Source organism: Pelodiscus sinensis, chromosome 4 (assembly GCF_052426305.1).
Source record: "Pelodiscus sinensis isolate ZL-2025 chromosome 4, ASM5242630v1, whole genome shotgun sequence".
Classification (NCBI taxonomy): Eukaryota; Metazoa; Chordata; order Testudines; family Trionychidae; genus Pelodiscus; species Pelodiscus sinensis.
Window position 1 is genome coordinate 26,006,418 of NC_143055.1, and position 16,340 is coordinate 26,022,757.

General features: G+C 44.5%; 1 protein-coding gene and 1 long non-coding RNA gene across 6 annotated transcripts in view; both read right to left on the bottom strand.

Annotated features, from left to right (window-relative positions):
- ZBTB49 (zinc finger and BTB domain containing 49) overlaps window positions 1-16,340 on the bottom strand; it is a 34,715-nt gene that overhangs the window by 18,242 nt on the left and 133 nt on the right. For 3 of the 5 annotated variants that reach the window (XM_089777807.1, XM_025187299.3, XM_089777806.1), the window contains exons 1-3: window positions 15,634-16,301; window positions 12,628-12,800; window positions 9,768-10,873 (exon numbers count right to left, since the gene is read on the bottom strand). In XM_089777807.1, the coding sequence (XP_089633933.1) occupies window positions 9,768-10,873; window positions 12,628-12,800; window positions 15,634-15,705 (1,351 nt within the window). In that variant the 5' untranslated portion in view covers window positions 15,706-16,301. Of the gene's footprint in view, window positions 1-9,767; window positions 10,874-12,627; window positions 12,801-15,633 lie in introns of all 5 variants that reach the window. The other 2 variants (XM_089777808.1, XM_006128190.5) reach the window with 2 other exon arrangements.
- LOC149524496 (uncharacterized) lies at window positions 460-4,903 on the bottom strand. Its single transcript, XR_016349393.1, has 2 exons — window positions 1,174-4,903; window positions 460-1,077 (listed from the first exon to the last, which is right to left on the bottom strand). It is a non-coding gene; the product is annotated as an uncharacterized LOC149524496 (long non-coding RNA).

Genomic DNA, 16,340 nt, shown 5'->3' on the forward strand with positions numbered 1-16,340 from the left:
GTGATATTTAGCCACTTTCTTCAGTTTTCTAGTCCAGACACATAGTTATCAGTTAGAATCAATGTATACCTGTACTCTTTTTCAATAATTTCCCCCCTGTTGTATAAGGACATTTAGCTACTAAATAGTTCTGCCATAATTTTCCCTTTTAATGGGTTTCCTAATTTTAGATTATGGTTAGCTTACAGGAGTCCATTTGGGATTTAGGAACCTAAATCTCATTTTCAAAGTGATAAGGGCCAGATTTTTAAAGACATTTAGCTGTCTAAAGATACACTGGGCTTGTTTAGTTTAGAAAAGAGAAAACTAAGAGTACGTCTAAACTAAACCCTTCTATTGGCAGAGGGATGTAAATTAGACGTAGTGAAAGTGCAAATGAAGCCGGGATTTAAATATCCCGTGCTTCATTTGCATAATGGCAGCTGCTGCTATTTTTTGAAACAGAGCTTTTTTTTAAAAAAAAAAAACAGGAATTTAGACAGGGCATTTTTGACAGAAATGCCCCATTTTGAAAGATCCTGTACTCCTGATTGGGTCCCCTTTGCAAATCTGGGGGATGACTAGTACACTGGTTTGTGACTAGCCTTGGGGCTCAGGTATCCAAATGACTGGAGTGAGGCAGTTACACACATGTTCAAAGGCAGAAACAGGTGCCTAAGGAACTTTTAATAGAAAAATATAGGCACTGAGTGAGTTTAAACAATTCAGTATTAGATGGCAAATGGGCAGAGGTTTTGTGCATCCAAGTCAGGCCTGATTCTGGGATTCAGGCAACTAAAGTGGCAGATAAGCACCCAAGATCTTTTGTGAATCTAGCATTTTCTGGGATTGTCAGCAGGAACCCTAACTTCCACTGATTTCAAAAGAAGTTAGTCATCTTGACAGTTCTGAAAATCCCACTAAGCATCTAAACATCTTTGAAAATCCAGCCCTTCAGCACCACATAACTGAAGACTCATTGAAAGACAAAGAATGAAGTCACTTTTGAAGCTTTTATATTATGCCGTTTCTGAATAATCACCAACATAGAAAAATAGTATGTTAACCTTATCTATCGCTTCCCTGATTTTACAGAACCTGAATCATCCCATCAGAGACCCTGAGAACTCCTTAATGGCAACTGGCAAAGGGTTTACTGTTTGGTAACAATAAATCATGGCAGGCATGACAAACACGCTATACCCAACATATTGCTTACATAGTATTTATCCAAAGAGAGTCAAGTGAAATATCTAATAAAAATTTGTGTCATACGGATTTTCATAACTGCTGAGAGATTTATGTATTGATGACATTTAAAATGTTTTAAAATCTGAACCAAAGCAAGGTTGATAAGCAGATTTTGACCAAAGGATGTATATTTGCCTTGGTTCACATGTAAATAAGCACTGTATACCAACACAACATCAACACAAGGATAGAAATGCAACATTAAGCCAGTATATCAGGGAATAAACCACAGGGGTCATCCTGACATTGGGGACAAAACAATTAATATTGGAGTTATAAGAAGTCAAAAGGACTGTTTTTTTCCCTTCATAAAGAAAATTAAAAAAGACAGCACTTTTTATATTTACTAAAGGGGGAGCCCAACCATGTTGGTTGCAAATGCGGTGAGCTTGCTTATGGTGAGACTAACTGTATTAGACAAGAGTTTTAGACTGTTAAAAGTTTAGACTCCAGGAAGCATGTTCTATTTTTTGTTTTATATGTAACCATTCTGCCTCCATTTGTTATCTTTACTCACTGCCTCTTAAATCTCAGCCTTAAATAATAAAACTTACGTTTTTATATAACTGTATCTCAGCGTCATGTTATATTTAAGCTGTTGTGTGGGTGATGCACAGACTGTAGGGGCAGTTTACCTGGTCATTTCTCTGAGTGTCCGGTAGTTAAGAGCTGGACACTGCAGGAGTATGCTTCAAGACGACTTGGGCAGGATATCCCTAGGATTTAGGGGGCCCTAAGCAGCACTATTAAACTGGTGCCACTATGCACAATGGCAGCTGAGGGCAGGACAATTTTTGAGAGATTTGATTTTATAATCTTCAGCAACACACTAATCAAAATTTCTTTTAATTTTAAACTAAGGCTCTATAGACTGACATACTGAATTAAAAAAACTGATAGTATACACCTGGGGGTGGCAAATTCCTATTAATGGGCTTCATTTCTATTTGAATGGCTCTTTTAGAGGTTCCATGTTCTACTAATAGGTCTGGCAGCCTTTTTCACTTTTAAGTAAATTAGATTCTCTCCAAAGAAAACAGAGGTGCAGAATAGGGATAGGTAGAGGCAGGTAGGTGGATGTTAAGAACATAAGAACGGCCATACTGGGTCAAACCAATGGTCCACTCAGATCTGTATCCTTTCTGCCAACAGTGGCCAATCCCAGATGCCCCAGAGGGAGGGAACGCAACAGTTAATCCTCACGTGATCCCCCCGTGTCACCCATTTCCAAACAAACAGGCTAGGGACACCATTCCTATCAATCCTGCATAATAGCCATTGATGGACCTAACCTCCATGAATCTATCTAGCTCCTTTTGGAACCCTGTTAAAGTCATAGCCTTCACACCACATCTTCTGGCAAGGAGTTCCATAGGCTGATTATGTGCTGAGTGAAGAAAAACTTCCTTTTGTTTGTTTTAAACCTGCTGCCTATTCATTTTATTTGGTGACCCCTAGTTCTTATATTGTGGGAATAAGTAAATAAATTTTCCTTATTCACTTTTACTACACCAGTCATGATTTTATAGATCTCTATCATATCTCCCCTTTGTCTCCTCTTTTCTAAGCTGAAAAGTACAAGTCTTTTTAATCTCTCTTCATATGGAACCCGTTTCAAACCCCTAATCATTTTTGTTGCCCTTTTGTGAACCTTTTCCAATCCTAATATATCTTTTTTGAGGTGAGGAGACCACATCCGTATACAGTATTCCAGATGTGGCGTACCGTGGTTTTATATAAAAGTAATAAGATATTTTCTATTTTATTCTCTATCTCTTTTTAAAAGATTCTTAACATTCTATTTGCTTTTTTGACTGCCGCTGCACACCGAGTGGATGTTTTCATAGAACTAGCCACAAAGACTCCAAGATCTCTCTTCAGTTGTAGCCAAATTAGTCTACTTCATAATGTATGTATAGTAGGGATTATTTTTTCCATTGTGCATTACTTTACATTTATCAACATTAAATTTCATTTGCCATTTTGTTGCCCAATCACTTAGTTCAGTGAGATCTTTTTGAAGCTCTTCACAGTATGATTTGGTCTTAGCTATCTTGAGCAGTTTGGTATCATCTGCAAATTTTGCCACTCCACTGTTTACCCCTTTATATAGATCACATATAAATAAGTTGAATAGGATTGGTCCCAGGATAGACACTTAGGGGACACGACTAGTTACCTCCCACCACTCTGAAAATGTACCACTTATTCCTACCCTTTGTTTCCTGTTGTTTAACTAGTTATCAATCCATGAAAGGACTTTCCCTCTTATCCCATTACAACTTACTCTACTTAAGGGCCTTTGGTGAGGGACCTTGCCAAAGGCATTCTGGAAATCTAAGTATATTATATCTACTGGATCCCCCTTGTCCACATTTGTTGATTAGTAAGGCATGATTTCCCATTACAGAAACCATGTTGACTTTCCCCCAACAAATTATGTTCATCTATGTGTCTGACAATTTTATTCTTTACTATAGTTTCAACTAATTTGCCTGTTACTGACATTAGACTTACCAATCTGTAATTGCCAGGATCATCTCTAGAGCCCCTTTTAAATATTGGCATCACGTTAGCTGTCTTCCAGTCATTAGGTATGGAAGCTGATTTAAAGGATAGGTTACAAACCACAGTTAGTAGTTCCACAATTTCACATTTGAATTCTTTCAGAACTCTTGGGTGAATGCCATCTTGTCCCAGTGATTTGTTGCTATTTAGTTTATCAATTTGTTCCAAAACCTCCTTTAATGACACCTCAATCTGAGACAATACCTCAGATTTGTCAACCTAAAATGAATGGCTCAGATTTGGAAATCTCCCAATAGCCTCACCATGTAGACTGAAGCAAAGATTTCATTTAGCTTCTCTGCAATGAATGTATCATCTTTGAGTGCTCTTTTAGCATCTCGATCATCCAAGGGCCACACTGGTTGTTTAGCAGGCTTTCTGCTTCTTGTGTACTTAAAAACATTTTGCTATTACTTTCTGAGTTTTTGGCTAGCTCTTCTTCAAACTCCTTTTTGGCTTTTCTTATTATATTTTTACACTTAATTTGACAAAGTTTAAGAACCAGTGGTGCCCTACATTTTGAGTGACTTATGCATCTGCATATTATGCATATGGGTCCAGGACAGCTCTGGACTTGGGGCTTGGGGCGCACCAACTGTAAACCTGAAAGGCAAAAGTAAAGGCTATCAAAGTGCTGAAGTAATTGATGGTGTCAGGGAGTTGATGTCCGGTTAAGCACAAGCAAATCTTTGAATAGCCTGCTTTTAGTACCAAAAAGTTACTCTGATTGTGAGTAGAGCTGCCACATCTGACTTTAGCTGTCAGAATGGCACATAAACTACTGCTCTCCTAGTTATCCAGACTATATCGGGATTTATAGATTAATGCACCAACATCTAACACCTTGACTTGTACACAAATAAATAGGAAGGAACTTATTACTTGGAACACAGATGTAGTTTGTTCAACAGAACTCACACCACTAAATACATTAAGTCATAGGGATATATTTAAGACGACAAGTAAACCAAGTACAGGCAGTCCCCGACTTACGCGGATCCGACTTATGTCGGATCCGCACTTACGAACAGGGCTTTTCTCGCCCTGGAGTTCACGGGCGGCAGGTCGCCACCCGTGTCCTCCGGGGCGAGAAAAGCTTCTCCCAGTCTCCTGGTCTGCTGGGGGGGGGGGGTCCAGCAAAGCCACTGGACCCCCCCAGCAGACCAGGGACACCCGAGCAAAGCCGCCCAGGCGGCGAGAGTCCCGCTGCCTGGGCGGCTTTGCTCGTTTGCCCCGAGCAAAGCCGCCCAGGCAGCGGGACTCCCGCCGCCTGGGCGGCTTTGCTCCTGTCCCCCTGGTTTTCTGGGGGGGTCCAGCAAAGCCACTGGACCCCCCCAGCAGACCAGGGGGACAGGAGCAAAGCCGCGGAGCACGCCCGCAGGGGGACAGCCCAAGCGCGCCCAGGCTGTCCCACTGCGGGCGTGCTCAGCGGCTTTGCTCTCCGTCTCCCTTGTCTGCAGGGAGACGGGGAGCAAAGCCTTGGAGCACGCCGGCAGGGGGACAGCCCGGGAGCGCTTGGGCTATCCCGCTGCGGGCGTGCTCAGCGGCTTTGCTCTCCATCTCCCTTGTCTGCAGGGAGACGGGGAGCAAAGCCTTGGAGCACGCCGGCAGCGGGACAGCCCAGGCGCACTTGGGCTGTCCCGCTGCGGGCGTGCTCCGCGGCTTTGCTCCTGTCCCCCTGGTCTGCTGGGGGGGGTGCAGCTAGGGGTGCAGCTAGTGTCCCCCCCGCCCCAGCAGACCAGGCTTTTCTTGCCTACCCCTGGGGTAGAACAGCTGGGGGCTGCCGGGTTGGTCCCGCAGCGCCACTCCGGACCAACCCGGCAGCACCCCAGCTGGTCAGGCGTCCTGATTCAGCCGCTGCTGGTCAGTTTCAGCAGCGGCTGAATCAGGACGCCTGGGGCAGAGCAGCTGGGGTGCTGCTGGGTTGCTCCAGTAGCGCCGAGGAGCCACGCTACTGGAGCAACCCAGCAGCACCCCAGCTGCTTTGCCCCAGGCGTCCCCAAGTCAGCCGCTGCTGAAACTGACCAGCGGCTGACTACAGGAAGCCCGAGGCAGAGTTGCTCTGCCCCAGGCTTCCTGGAATCAGCCGCTGATCAGTTTCAGCAGCAGCTGACTTGGGGACGCCTGGGTTTCTTAAGTTGAATCTGTATGTAAGTCAGAACTGGCATCCAGATTCAGCCGCGGTTTAAACTGATCAGTTTCAGCAGCGGCTGACGCCAGTTCCGACTTACATACAGATTCAACTTAAGAACAAACCTACAGTCCCTATCTTGTACGTAACCCGGGGACTGCCTGTATCACATTCTCTTCTCTCTACATCCAGGTGAATGCCCCCTTCCTTTGTTTTTCTGTTTAATATACTTTCTACTGTTTTGGCTACTCACACATCCTTGCTACCTGTCTCAATTTCCTACTCCTGTTCTGCTATATCCCAGCACCCATTCCACTCATTTAACAATTAAATGAGACAGAGCCTAAGTTCCCCCTAAGATGCATGGCTGCGCAGCTTCCCATTTAAGCCCCATGCAGTGGCTCAAGACTGTAGCTGGGAGTAGGGATGTTAAATGTAGATTAATTGGCTAACTGAATAGTCGATGCAATTTGCATCAACTATTCGATTAGTTGATAAGGGCACCTGAGCCTTTGAAAAGCTATTGCTACGTTTCAAAAGCGAAAGCACTGCGGGGAGCACAGGGCCAGTGGGGGATTCAATCATCCCCACTAGGGAGGTGAACGACTAGTTGAACATCTGATTAGTAGTCACTTTCCCCACCCACTTGCTGCCTCTATCCTTATCGAATAGTCAACTAGTCATTCACATACCTAGCTAGAAGAGATCTCTCTCCCCAAGTCCTGAAGCTGCCGTGACTGGTAGAGGGGAGCTCATCCCTGCTGACTCCAATACTGAGCAGCTAGGGATGTGGGGGGGACCACTCCTCACCAGGCCAGCACTGAGCTGCCACTATCTGTGGAGGGACATCCCTCCCCACTGGTCCTAGCACCAAGCTGCTGGAACTGGAGGAAGGGGACCGCTCCTCACTGTCCCCAGCAGGGAGCTTTCTAGGTAAGCCCATGTGCCAACCCTCTGCCCCATCTTGAGCTCCCCACAACCATGAGCACACTTCTGCACCCCAAAGTTCTCATCCCTAGCCCCAACCCAAAAGCCTACTCCACTAACCCAGAACTCCCTCCTGCACCCTCACTCCTTCCCCAAACCCCCTTCTCTACCCTGAACTCCTCATCCTCAGCCCACCCCAGGCTCTACTTCCAGCTAGAGCCCTTGCACCCTGATGCTGAGACCCTCAACTCAGCCCTACCATAGAGCCTGCACCTCCAGCCGGAGTCCTCAGACTTCTGCACACCAACTTCTGACCCCAGCCCTGAGTTCCCTCCCACATACAGAACCCACTTGGCCCCACTCCCACCACATGAATTTTATGTGCACTAGGGATGTTAACGTGTAGTTCACTACACGATTAATCAATAAGCCTTGGCTTATCAGTTAATCTTATTGATTACAAGCACTCCCCACCCCACTTGTGCCTCTGTCCACAGCCAGTTCTGGCTGCCACAGACAGAGGCTGTTTCATAGCAGTCTCCCCCACTCCCTCCCTCTCCTGGCAGCAGCTTCTGTCCACCAGGAGCTAGACTCCAACAAACAGAGGCAACAGACAGCCAATCTGCGTGGGGAGCTGTTTTTTAAGCCACCTCCCCCAGCACCAGCTCTTGCTCCCCCCCTCCTTTGCTGCCTCTGATACAGAGAAATTTGAGTACTCAAGAAGATTAACTAATAAGCCTAGGCTTATCATATACTCAGCTAGTCACTTTCATCCCTACTGGGCAACATAATTAAAAAAAATACTGATATATGAGTTATAACACAAACATCCAGAAAAACCTTACAAACAGCGAATGAGGATTTTCAAAGGAGACCCTATGATGGAGAAAGTTCACATTTCTTGCTTCTGGAAGGGCTGCTCACTAATAATTTATGGAAATCTAAATTCCCACTACTAAAGACCATGATGTACCAAAGAAATGTATTAGAACAAAGGTCATATTCTCTTTGACTTCTGTGCAGAAAATGCATAATCTGACAAGCGAAGATATTTATTTGGCAAGATGAATCTTTATGCATTTGCAAATTATGTCATTGGCTACTGGAATATAAAGGAAAAAGAGGGGCAGAAAACATCCATTAGTTTCTCCACGAAAGACGACATGATAAATGATGGACATTAATGGTATTGCTTGAATAGCTATTGTTATAATTGTATAACAGTTTTGGATAAATTTATTGTAGTTTATGACATTAAACGTTCATAGTGATGAGCTAAAAAGTTAAGAATGGGTTTATTTTTCATCATGACAAAGAAATACGAACCCATGTATTGTTTTTAGAAACCAATATGCACTTAATTTTCAAATGAAGTTATCTGAATGGATTTTAGAAGTGTACAGCAAAATTATTCAACCCCTCTAATTTTCTTTACAAAGTATTGTCAAGTGGGAACATAGTCTCCACTAGAAACCTCGATAAACACTGTAACTATCACAGTGTGTTTAACACTGTACATAACAGAGAAACAAAGTTCCTACCCCATATATAATTTACAATGGTCTCAATTTATTATTAAATACTACAGAAAAAGATAAGCCTGACAGACGTTACAGATTTTTTAACTACAAGTTTTTCCTCACCCACATCCATTTATATTGTCTTTTCTCCATATATCTATGCTTTTGGACGGTTACACAAATTGGGTATAGCACACAAAAGGCTATTCCTGGGGGAATTCTGCAAGACTATGCACCCACCAAAAAGAGTCCCAAATGCCTGTGCTTTCCAGCAGAAAATATCAGCATAGGGAAGTCATGTGGGAGAGATTCCAGAGGGACAATCCTGGGCAGTTTTGGGGCATAGAGAGCACATGGAATAACCTGCCACTGCCTCCCTCCCCCATTTCTGTGCAGGCAGAGCTGCCTAGCTGAAGAAATCTGCATCTTGGCTCCATTGACTCTGCAACTGAACAATGCTTCCTGGGTCATAGTGTCAATCTGGTCCCTATTCTGTGTGCTGGGATCTTTCCTGTTTTCTGTGCAACAATGAATGCCTACAATGGGGCTGGGTAAGGGAAGGCAGGGAAAATGAGGAAGCAAGGGAGTGAGGAGGTGAGACAAAGAGGCAGCTGGCAAGGAAGAGGGGATGGAATAGGGCAGAGGGAGAGAAATGTGGAAGTGAGAGGAAGGCGGGAAAAGGGGAATGAGATGAGGTAGAAAAGAGGATGGGGGAATAATGAGGGAAGCAGAAGTCTGGCATGTGATGTTCCCTCAACAGCAGCTGGAGCTCCCCTGTTAGCAAGCCCACTGAATCCTCACCCTGACAAATCCTAGCCCTCCAAATGGCCCCCACACCCAGATCCTCATCCCACTGGGCTCCAACCAGCCACACCTGGACCCCGACCCCATCAATCCACATTCCCCCAGCACCCAGACACTCCCACTAAGTCCCCACACCCAGGATTCTCCCACAAATCCCCATGTCACCATACCCAGACCCCCCCCCCTCCCCCTCTGCTGAGCACCAACCATCTTTACCTGGATTTCCTGCAGAGTCCACTGACACTACACCTGGACACCACCACCCAAACGAGCCCCTGTGCATCCAAATCTGCCACTGAGACATCAGCTTGCCTGACCCAAAAACTTCTCACCCCAAACATGGATCCCCCACACTAAGCATCTCCATCCTTGGATCCTACTGGGCTGAGCCTGCCCACTCACACCTGAGGCACCTAGGGCAGAAAAACAGAGCCCAGGTTTCTTTGAGGCAGTCCCAGACCTTGCACTGGGCTAAAGTTGGGTGCAGCTGCACTGCCAAGTCCCAGGTATGAACTAGGAGGCCTGGATATAATTCCTTTTTTATATCATTATTAAATATTTCATATGCAAGCATGAAATAATTGTACCTGTATGAGACCTTTTATGGAGCTCCAAATTGCTTGGATGTTTAAAAGCCTTTCCACATAATTCACAAGTATATTGCCTCTGTGACTGAAGAATCTGTGATTGCTCTTCTTGCTCTGAAGGACCTTGAGATATTTCCATTTCAACAGTTTGTTCAAAACTCTCTGAACTAACAAGATCTTCAGTTTCTTTTTCTTCAATGGCACTAATATTTGTCATCTCCATGGCACTTCCATTTACAGATTCAATTACCCTTGTTATATTGTTGTCATCTCTCTTAGGTTCAGACAACTGTTCTGCAGACTTCTGTGATCTTAGAAAATTCAGTTTTTTCAGGTGTATTGCCTTTTTCAGTTGCATCTGTTGGGTTGGCTGCAAGGACGTGTTTTCCAAATCTTGGTCTGGTGTAGATTCATTCAAGGCCTGAACCAGAAAGTTTGATGGTAAGTGGTCAGACGATTCCAAAATACATTCAGATTGACTGACAGTACAAGAATTGTTCTCTACCGTACTTAGTTCAGTAGATGTATTGAATGCAAAGGACTGTTCTGTTATTCTCTCTTGGTTGGAACATGCATTTTGCTTGTAGAACTGCTTGCTATAAAAATTACGCAGTTTATAATAGTAATTTGGCTGTTTAAAAGGGAGCTCTGTGCAATTACCATCTAAGGAGTCTTGTGTCTGTTTCTGTACATCACCTGAGGAAGTATGAAGATTAATAGTTTGTGATCCGTGAGAATGATGGTCATCCAACACTTTACTCGGTTGTGCATCTGATGAGCATTCATGCAGTAAGTTAGTACCATAATTTTCATTTACACAGTTAGTCTCTGTAGCCAAAGTACTTTGCAAGGAGAACACACTATTGCAAGGCATGCTAGCAGGCTGTTCTACCGCTGTAGAAGATTTTAAAAAAGTATGGCAAATGTTCAGCACATTTTGCACTTGTAGACATTGTGCGATATCCAACATAGCTTGTACGTTATCCTGGCTAAGATCAAGGTGTGAGGTGTACATGAAGTCCAAGATTTGGCCTATACCTCCTACATTTTTAATGTCCAAGTGAAAAACATCATTCTTCTGGCCTGGAGAATTCTGAAATAGGGTCCTGATGAAATGAAGCATAACTCTTTATAATATACAAGCATATACCCTACTAGTTTGAACTTTTTAAATAAAATATCTGTCAAACATAATATCTTACGCCAAAGTGAATCAATAACTCAATATGTAATATGGGGCTGCAAGACAGTTGCTCTGGTATTTACTGACAGGACTTTTGAAAATGCTCATAATTAGCCTAATTCTGTAATTCACTACAAGGGTGGAGAAGCATTGGAATGGGTTACCTAGGGAGGATGTGGAATCTTCATCACTAGAAGTAAAGTCCTAGCTTGACAAAGTCCTGGCTGGGATAAGCTAGTTGCGATTGGTCCTGTTTTTAGCAGAGGGTTGGACTTGTTGACCTTCTGAGGGCTCTTCAAACCCTATGGTTCTATGAAATGGGAGTTCTACTGTTGACTTTAACATTAACAGCTATTGAAAATCTCACTGTATACTTATAATTTCCTATTTTATGTGTTCTAAATATCAACCTTAATCTTGTGTTAGTGGATTGTTTGTGCACAAGTAAATTGACAGAGAAGGGGGGGCTTCCCCTTTCCTTCTGGCAAACAGAATGGGGAGTAAGAAAGGAAGCACTATATTTAGCTAATCAAAATTAAAATAAAGATGGGACCCTATAGTTCGGAAAACCAAGGTATTTCCCCCTTCCAGCAAATAAGCACTTCCTTTGGGCTCTGCCAGTGTACCTCACTAGGGTACATCCTACTTAGAGCTCTGCCTCTAACAAGTAGGTTTAAATGGATGGTAAATTTTTCAAGCTGTGACCATATCCATAGAACAAAATCACTTTATATACATAATTGTTTGCATATAAAATGTGCACTACTGTACTACCTAAGCCTTCTGTAATTGTTTTTATTATTTTTGGGCTGGAATGTTTAAAGGATCCTAACTCCCTTCAGCTCAAACTTGGTGGCCAAAAGTCTTTGGGCATGAGTCCTTTTATTTTTGACAGTGTTTATGACACTTGGACAGGTGGAGAAACATTTGAATATCAACTTTCTTTCCCCTCAGGAAGTCTTGGTAGCACATGCTTTAGTGATGGTGCAAGATACAGGGTAAAAAAATCATACCAGATTATTCACTGACAGGCAAGGAAAATTGTCTTACCCAGCATCCCAAGACAAGTGAATAGTAAATGCTGCTCACTGCAGGAACTACTGACACACTTATGTTACAGATGCACTGACTAGCACATCAAGATATTTCAATATGTGAATCTGATACAGATACATATTCAGAAAAACTGAAAAAAGAAAACTGTCCTCCTGCTCTGTTTCCTTTTAAACACCAAAGAGCAAAGGACAATGATGTGGTTGTCTGACCCACTAAATCTCTCACCTGGCTCTGCTCACCGTATTGCAATGCAAACCCAAACTGCATTTTGGAAGGAGTGCGTATTACTATGTACTGCGTTTTTGTCAACACCCTCCCACCAGAAATTGGGGCCCCACTATGCTAGGGTCCTGTATGTATGCAATGAAAAGAGGCTCTCAAAGAGCTTACTGGCTAAATAAGTACAAGTACAAAATAACTTAAGCATACCATATTTTCTAATTAGACCAAATGTGAGATATAGATTATCTCTGGACAAATGATCCAAGTTCTCCTTACTTTTTTCTTCTAACCTGTGATTAGCATTCCTAGCTAGCAAAAAAGTTCTCTCCTCAGAGATTAAGACATGAGTTATAAAGTATCCTGTTTATTTCTGCAATAACAATATTTCCTACTACATACCTGAAATACTGACTGAAAGCAGCTAACACATTTTTATGAGCTTTGAAGCAGACACCTTTTACTACCAACATGCAGTCACAGAGAAGGCCTTGAATGCGCTGTTCATGTAGCTGCTGGAGAAGATGACAACTATGGCTAGCAACAGTGTCCATGCTAGAATACCATTTGATTACCTACAACATATAAAAATACTCTGGGAATTAAGTTTTAAATTACAATAGTGCAATTGCAGAACAAATTTTAAATTACATTAAAATTAATGTATTGCTACTATTTTCCCTATCTTGCAAGGGAAACAGATGTCTAATCATATTCCAGCAATTTAAAGATTAATGAACAAACTATTGATGATTAATGTCTGTAACCATGCACACAGAAAGTTTTATTAAAGTGAATATTTCCTATTACAATGATTTGTGCACAAATATCTGGTAATGGAGATGCTGCAAAAAAATTAAACTTTATAGCTATACATACTCCATATTCACTTCAACATGTATTAGACTTAAGCAAACAGAACACAGAAGATCCAAAGATAAGATCCACAAATTTAACAAGTACCTGGTACAGGAAAAAACTTAGTTTCTTAATTCTCTAAAATCAGAACAGAAAATCCTTCAATGACCAAACTCAGTTACTATCAAATATATTTATATCGTGCGCATTGCTGTAGCACTAAACACATTTCACTTATAGTTGTCATATACATAAAATATAACAGTATTAGACATTACTATTTTTCACAGAAAAGAAAGTACATTATATTTAAAGTCTCTTTGAGCTGCTCACAAAAGTGATCTGGAATAGAAAATATCTAACATTTGTTCCCAAATGAAGAGCTGTACATAACCTATGCTTTATTTTAATTTTTGCCTACAAGACTAAGAAAGGAGGAAGAATACAATATTTTAGGGGCTTCTCTTCACTACTGGATGTATCAGTGAAATTTTAATTGGGTCACCCATCAAAAGAAATTTGTATATTTGCATCCCACTATTAAATTAGTTTTCCATCATTTTTTCAGGACTACTACAGGGCACCATCCTGGAGTATTTTTGATGCATTGCCTTTGAATGCATCCTAATTATACTCATCTGCTATTCAGAAGTATTATTTCACTACGCCGATTGTTAAAATTCCTATCAGAGTTCACTGAAAACCTCTTAACATTATGATAGTCCCTAAAACCTCTCCCTACTCCACAGGATCTGATAGTTTACTGAAGCAATCTGCAACATTGGTGACTGTGTTTAAGGATGGTGATTGCAAGTGCCTCTCTCCCTTGGGGTGGAAGGGAACCCAAAGATGCTAGAGTCACTGTCTTATCAGGAATAAAATCAGCAGCAATCTAGGTTGTTCTTTTAAATGTTAGAAGAAGTCTTCATGAAATCAGAATAAGAAAGGAAACAGCCTCAGATATAACACAGGGAATCGTTTGCTCCAATATTAGCATGTAAGGAATGTGAGAGTGACACCACCCTTACATTAACCCAAAGGTGAAAGTAAGCCTGTGCGCCCCAGTACAGCTCATGGGTCAGAGACTGGCTGGCTGGGCTCTAGATCAGTGGTCCCCAACCTTTAGAGGCTCCCGGGTGCCCGGGGGCGGGGCCACTCATGCACCAGGCGCCTCGGGGCGGGGCCACTCACGCACCAGGCGCCTGGGGGGTGGGGCCACTCACGTGCCCTTGCACCCGGCGCCGGCATGTGCCCCAGGGCCGGCGCCAGGGCCGCCTGAGTGCCTTGTGCCGTGGGCCTGGGGCCGGCGCCGCCACCCGAGCTGCGCGCCTGGGGCCGGCACCGGCGCCACGCGCCCACATGTGCGCTGGGGCTGCCAAAGCGCCGCGCGCCGGGGGCTGGCGCCTCCAGTGCGCCGGGGGTGGGGCCGGCCCAGGTTGTCGTCGGGCGCACACAAATGCCCCGGTGGGCGCCACGGCACCCGCGGGCACCACGTTGGGGACTACTGCTCTAGATGCTACCAACCCCTGAGGCAGCACGGCCACATCACACCCAGACTACAGCCCTGGTGCTCAAGTGGCTGGACAGAATGGTCCCAACCACCTCAGTGCTCAGGTGACCAGGCATCACAGTGCTTGGGTGGCTGGGCAAGCAAGTCCTTGCCTCTCCAGTACTCCAGTGGCTGGGCAGAGCAGTCTGTCCTGAGCCCCCACCCCCACCCCCACCCCACAAACCCCTGCCCTGATTCCCACATCCCCACACTCTCCACACCCCTGCCTTGACTCCACAACTCCCTGCCATGACTTACACCCCCACATCCTCCCTACCTTCAGCTGACGCCAGCTCCAGCCCTGGGGATGCTGGTGGTGGCTGCCCCTGCTCCTGGGTACTCCAGCCTTGATCCTCCCCATTCCAGACCCCTGCCTTAACTCTTGCACCTTCCACCTTGAGCCCCCACACTTCCCAACCTCTTGCCCTAACTCCTTGCCCAACCCCAAACCAGTAACCCCCTGCTCTGAGCTCCCAACACCCACCTCTCCAATCCCCTGCCGTGAGCCCCCCTACACTCCATTCCACACTTACATTTCTTACAGGTACTGTCTGATCACAACTCCCCCTCAGTCTCCTGCCCTGACACTTGCCCAGCCCCCGGAGGGACTCCTGTTGTGATACAACAATACTTGTAAGAAATTTAAGATATTTTCATCCTTGTGTAAAAGTGAGGGAAAGTCTGATGTAATGTTATTGGGAGAGGAGGCAATACAAGGTTTATGCTAATCCCAACCTTACGCCTAGTTACAAGTATATTATTGGGGGAAGGACAGCACTTGCCTAATGTTAGTGAGTGGGGTAAGAGGGAAATATGCAGTAGTTATGCTAACCCCCAGATTAGCCCTATTTACAGCCCTAACATAAATGTGTGGGGGTAGAGAATGCTGGTCTAATATTAAAGGGTCAAGGGGAGGGAACAAATAGAGATTACACTAACCAGTATTTCCTGTAAACTGAGTTCTTAGGCAGCCACCCAGAAGAGATTTAAATGCTACCCACCTGATTAGTAGAGCACCCACAGCAGGTAGCATGTCTTTCTATTGGTAGTGCACATCTGCACATGATAGACATGTGCTATACTAATTCTCAAGTCAGCTCTACACCTTCACATCCCCCCTCGTTGGGGACTGTCATGGGGGACTGGTATAATGTTGGGGACGCAGGATACATTCAAGTGTGATGCTAAGTACAGATATGGGGGCTGTTGTAATACTGGGGAGTGGGGGAAAGGAAGATATGGGGTCATAATAATTCTTGCCACAGACTTTACATAGGCACAGGCATAATGGGGGAAAGAGTAGGGGAAGAATTATACTGATTCCCAGTTCATCCTTAGCCACAGTCATGGGGGACTGGTGTAATGAAGGAGAGTAGGAGAAGGGCTACTATATTGATCCCCAGCTCATCCCAAGCCACAGATATTACAGAGGAGCTGGTGCAATGTTGTGAGCGCACGATGGGATGTTTTGGCCCCAATGTTACCGCCACCAGCTATAAGTACAACGCGGGGGGAGCGGGGGCAGCTGCGCAACGGGTAGGGGCGGACACCAGGTGCTAACTACCAAGTCACTGACCAAGAAGAGTGTGGCCGGGCGGGGCCTGGCCCCGGTACCGGAGCGCGGCTCCCAGGACTTGAGGGCAGGGACCTGCCCCTCTCCCTCGGGACTGGGGAGCCGCTCTAAGGCCTCCTCCCGCCCAACCTTCCT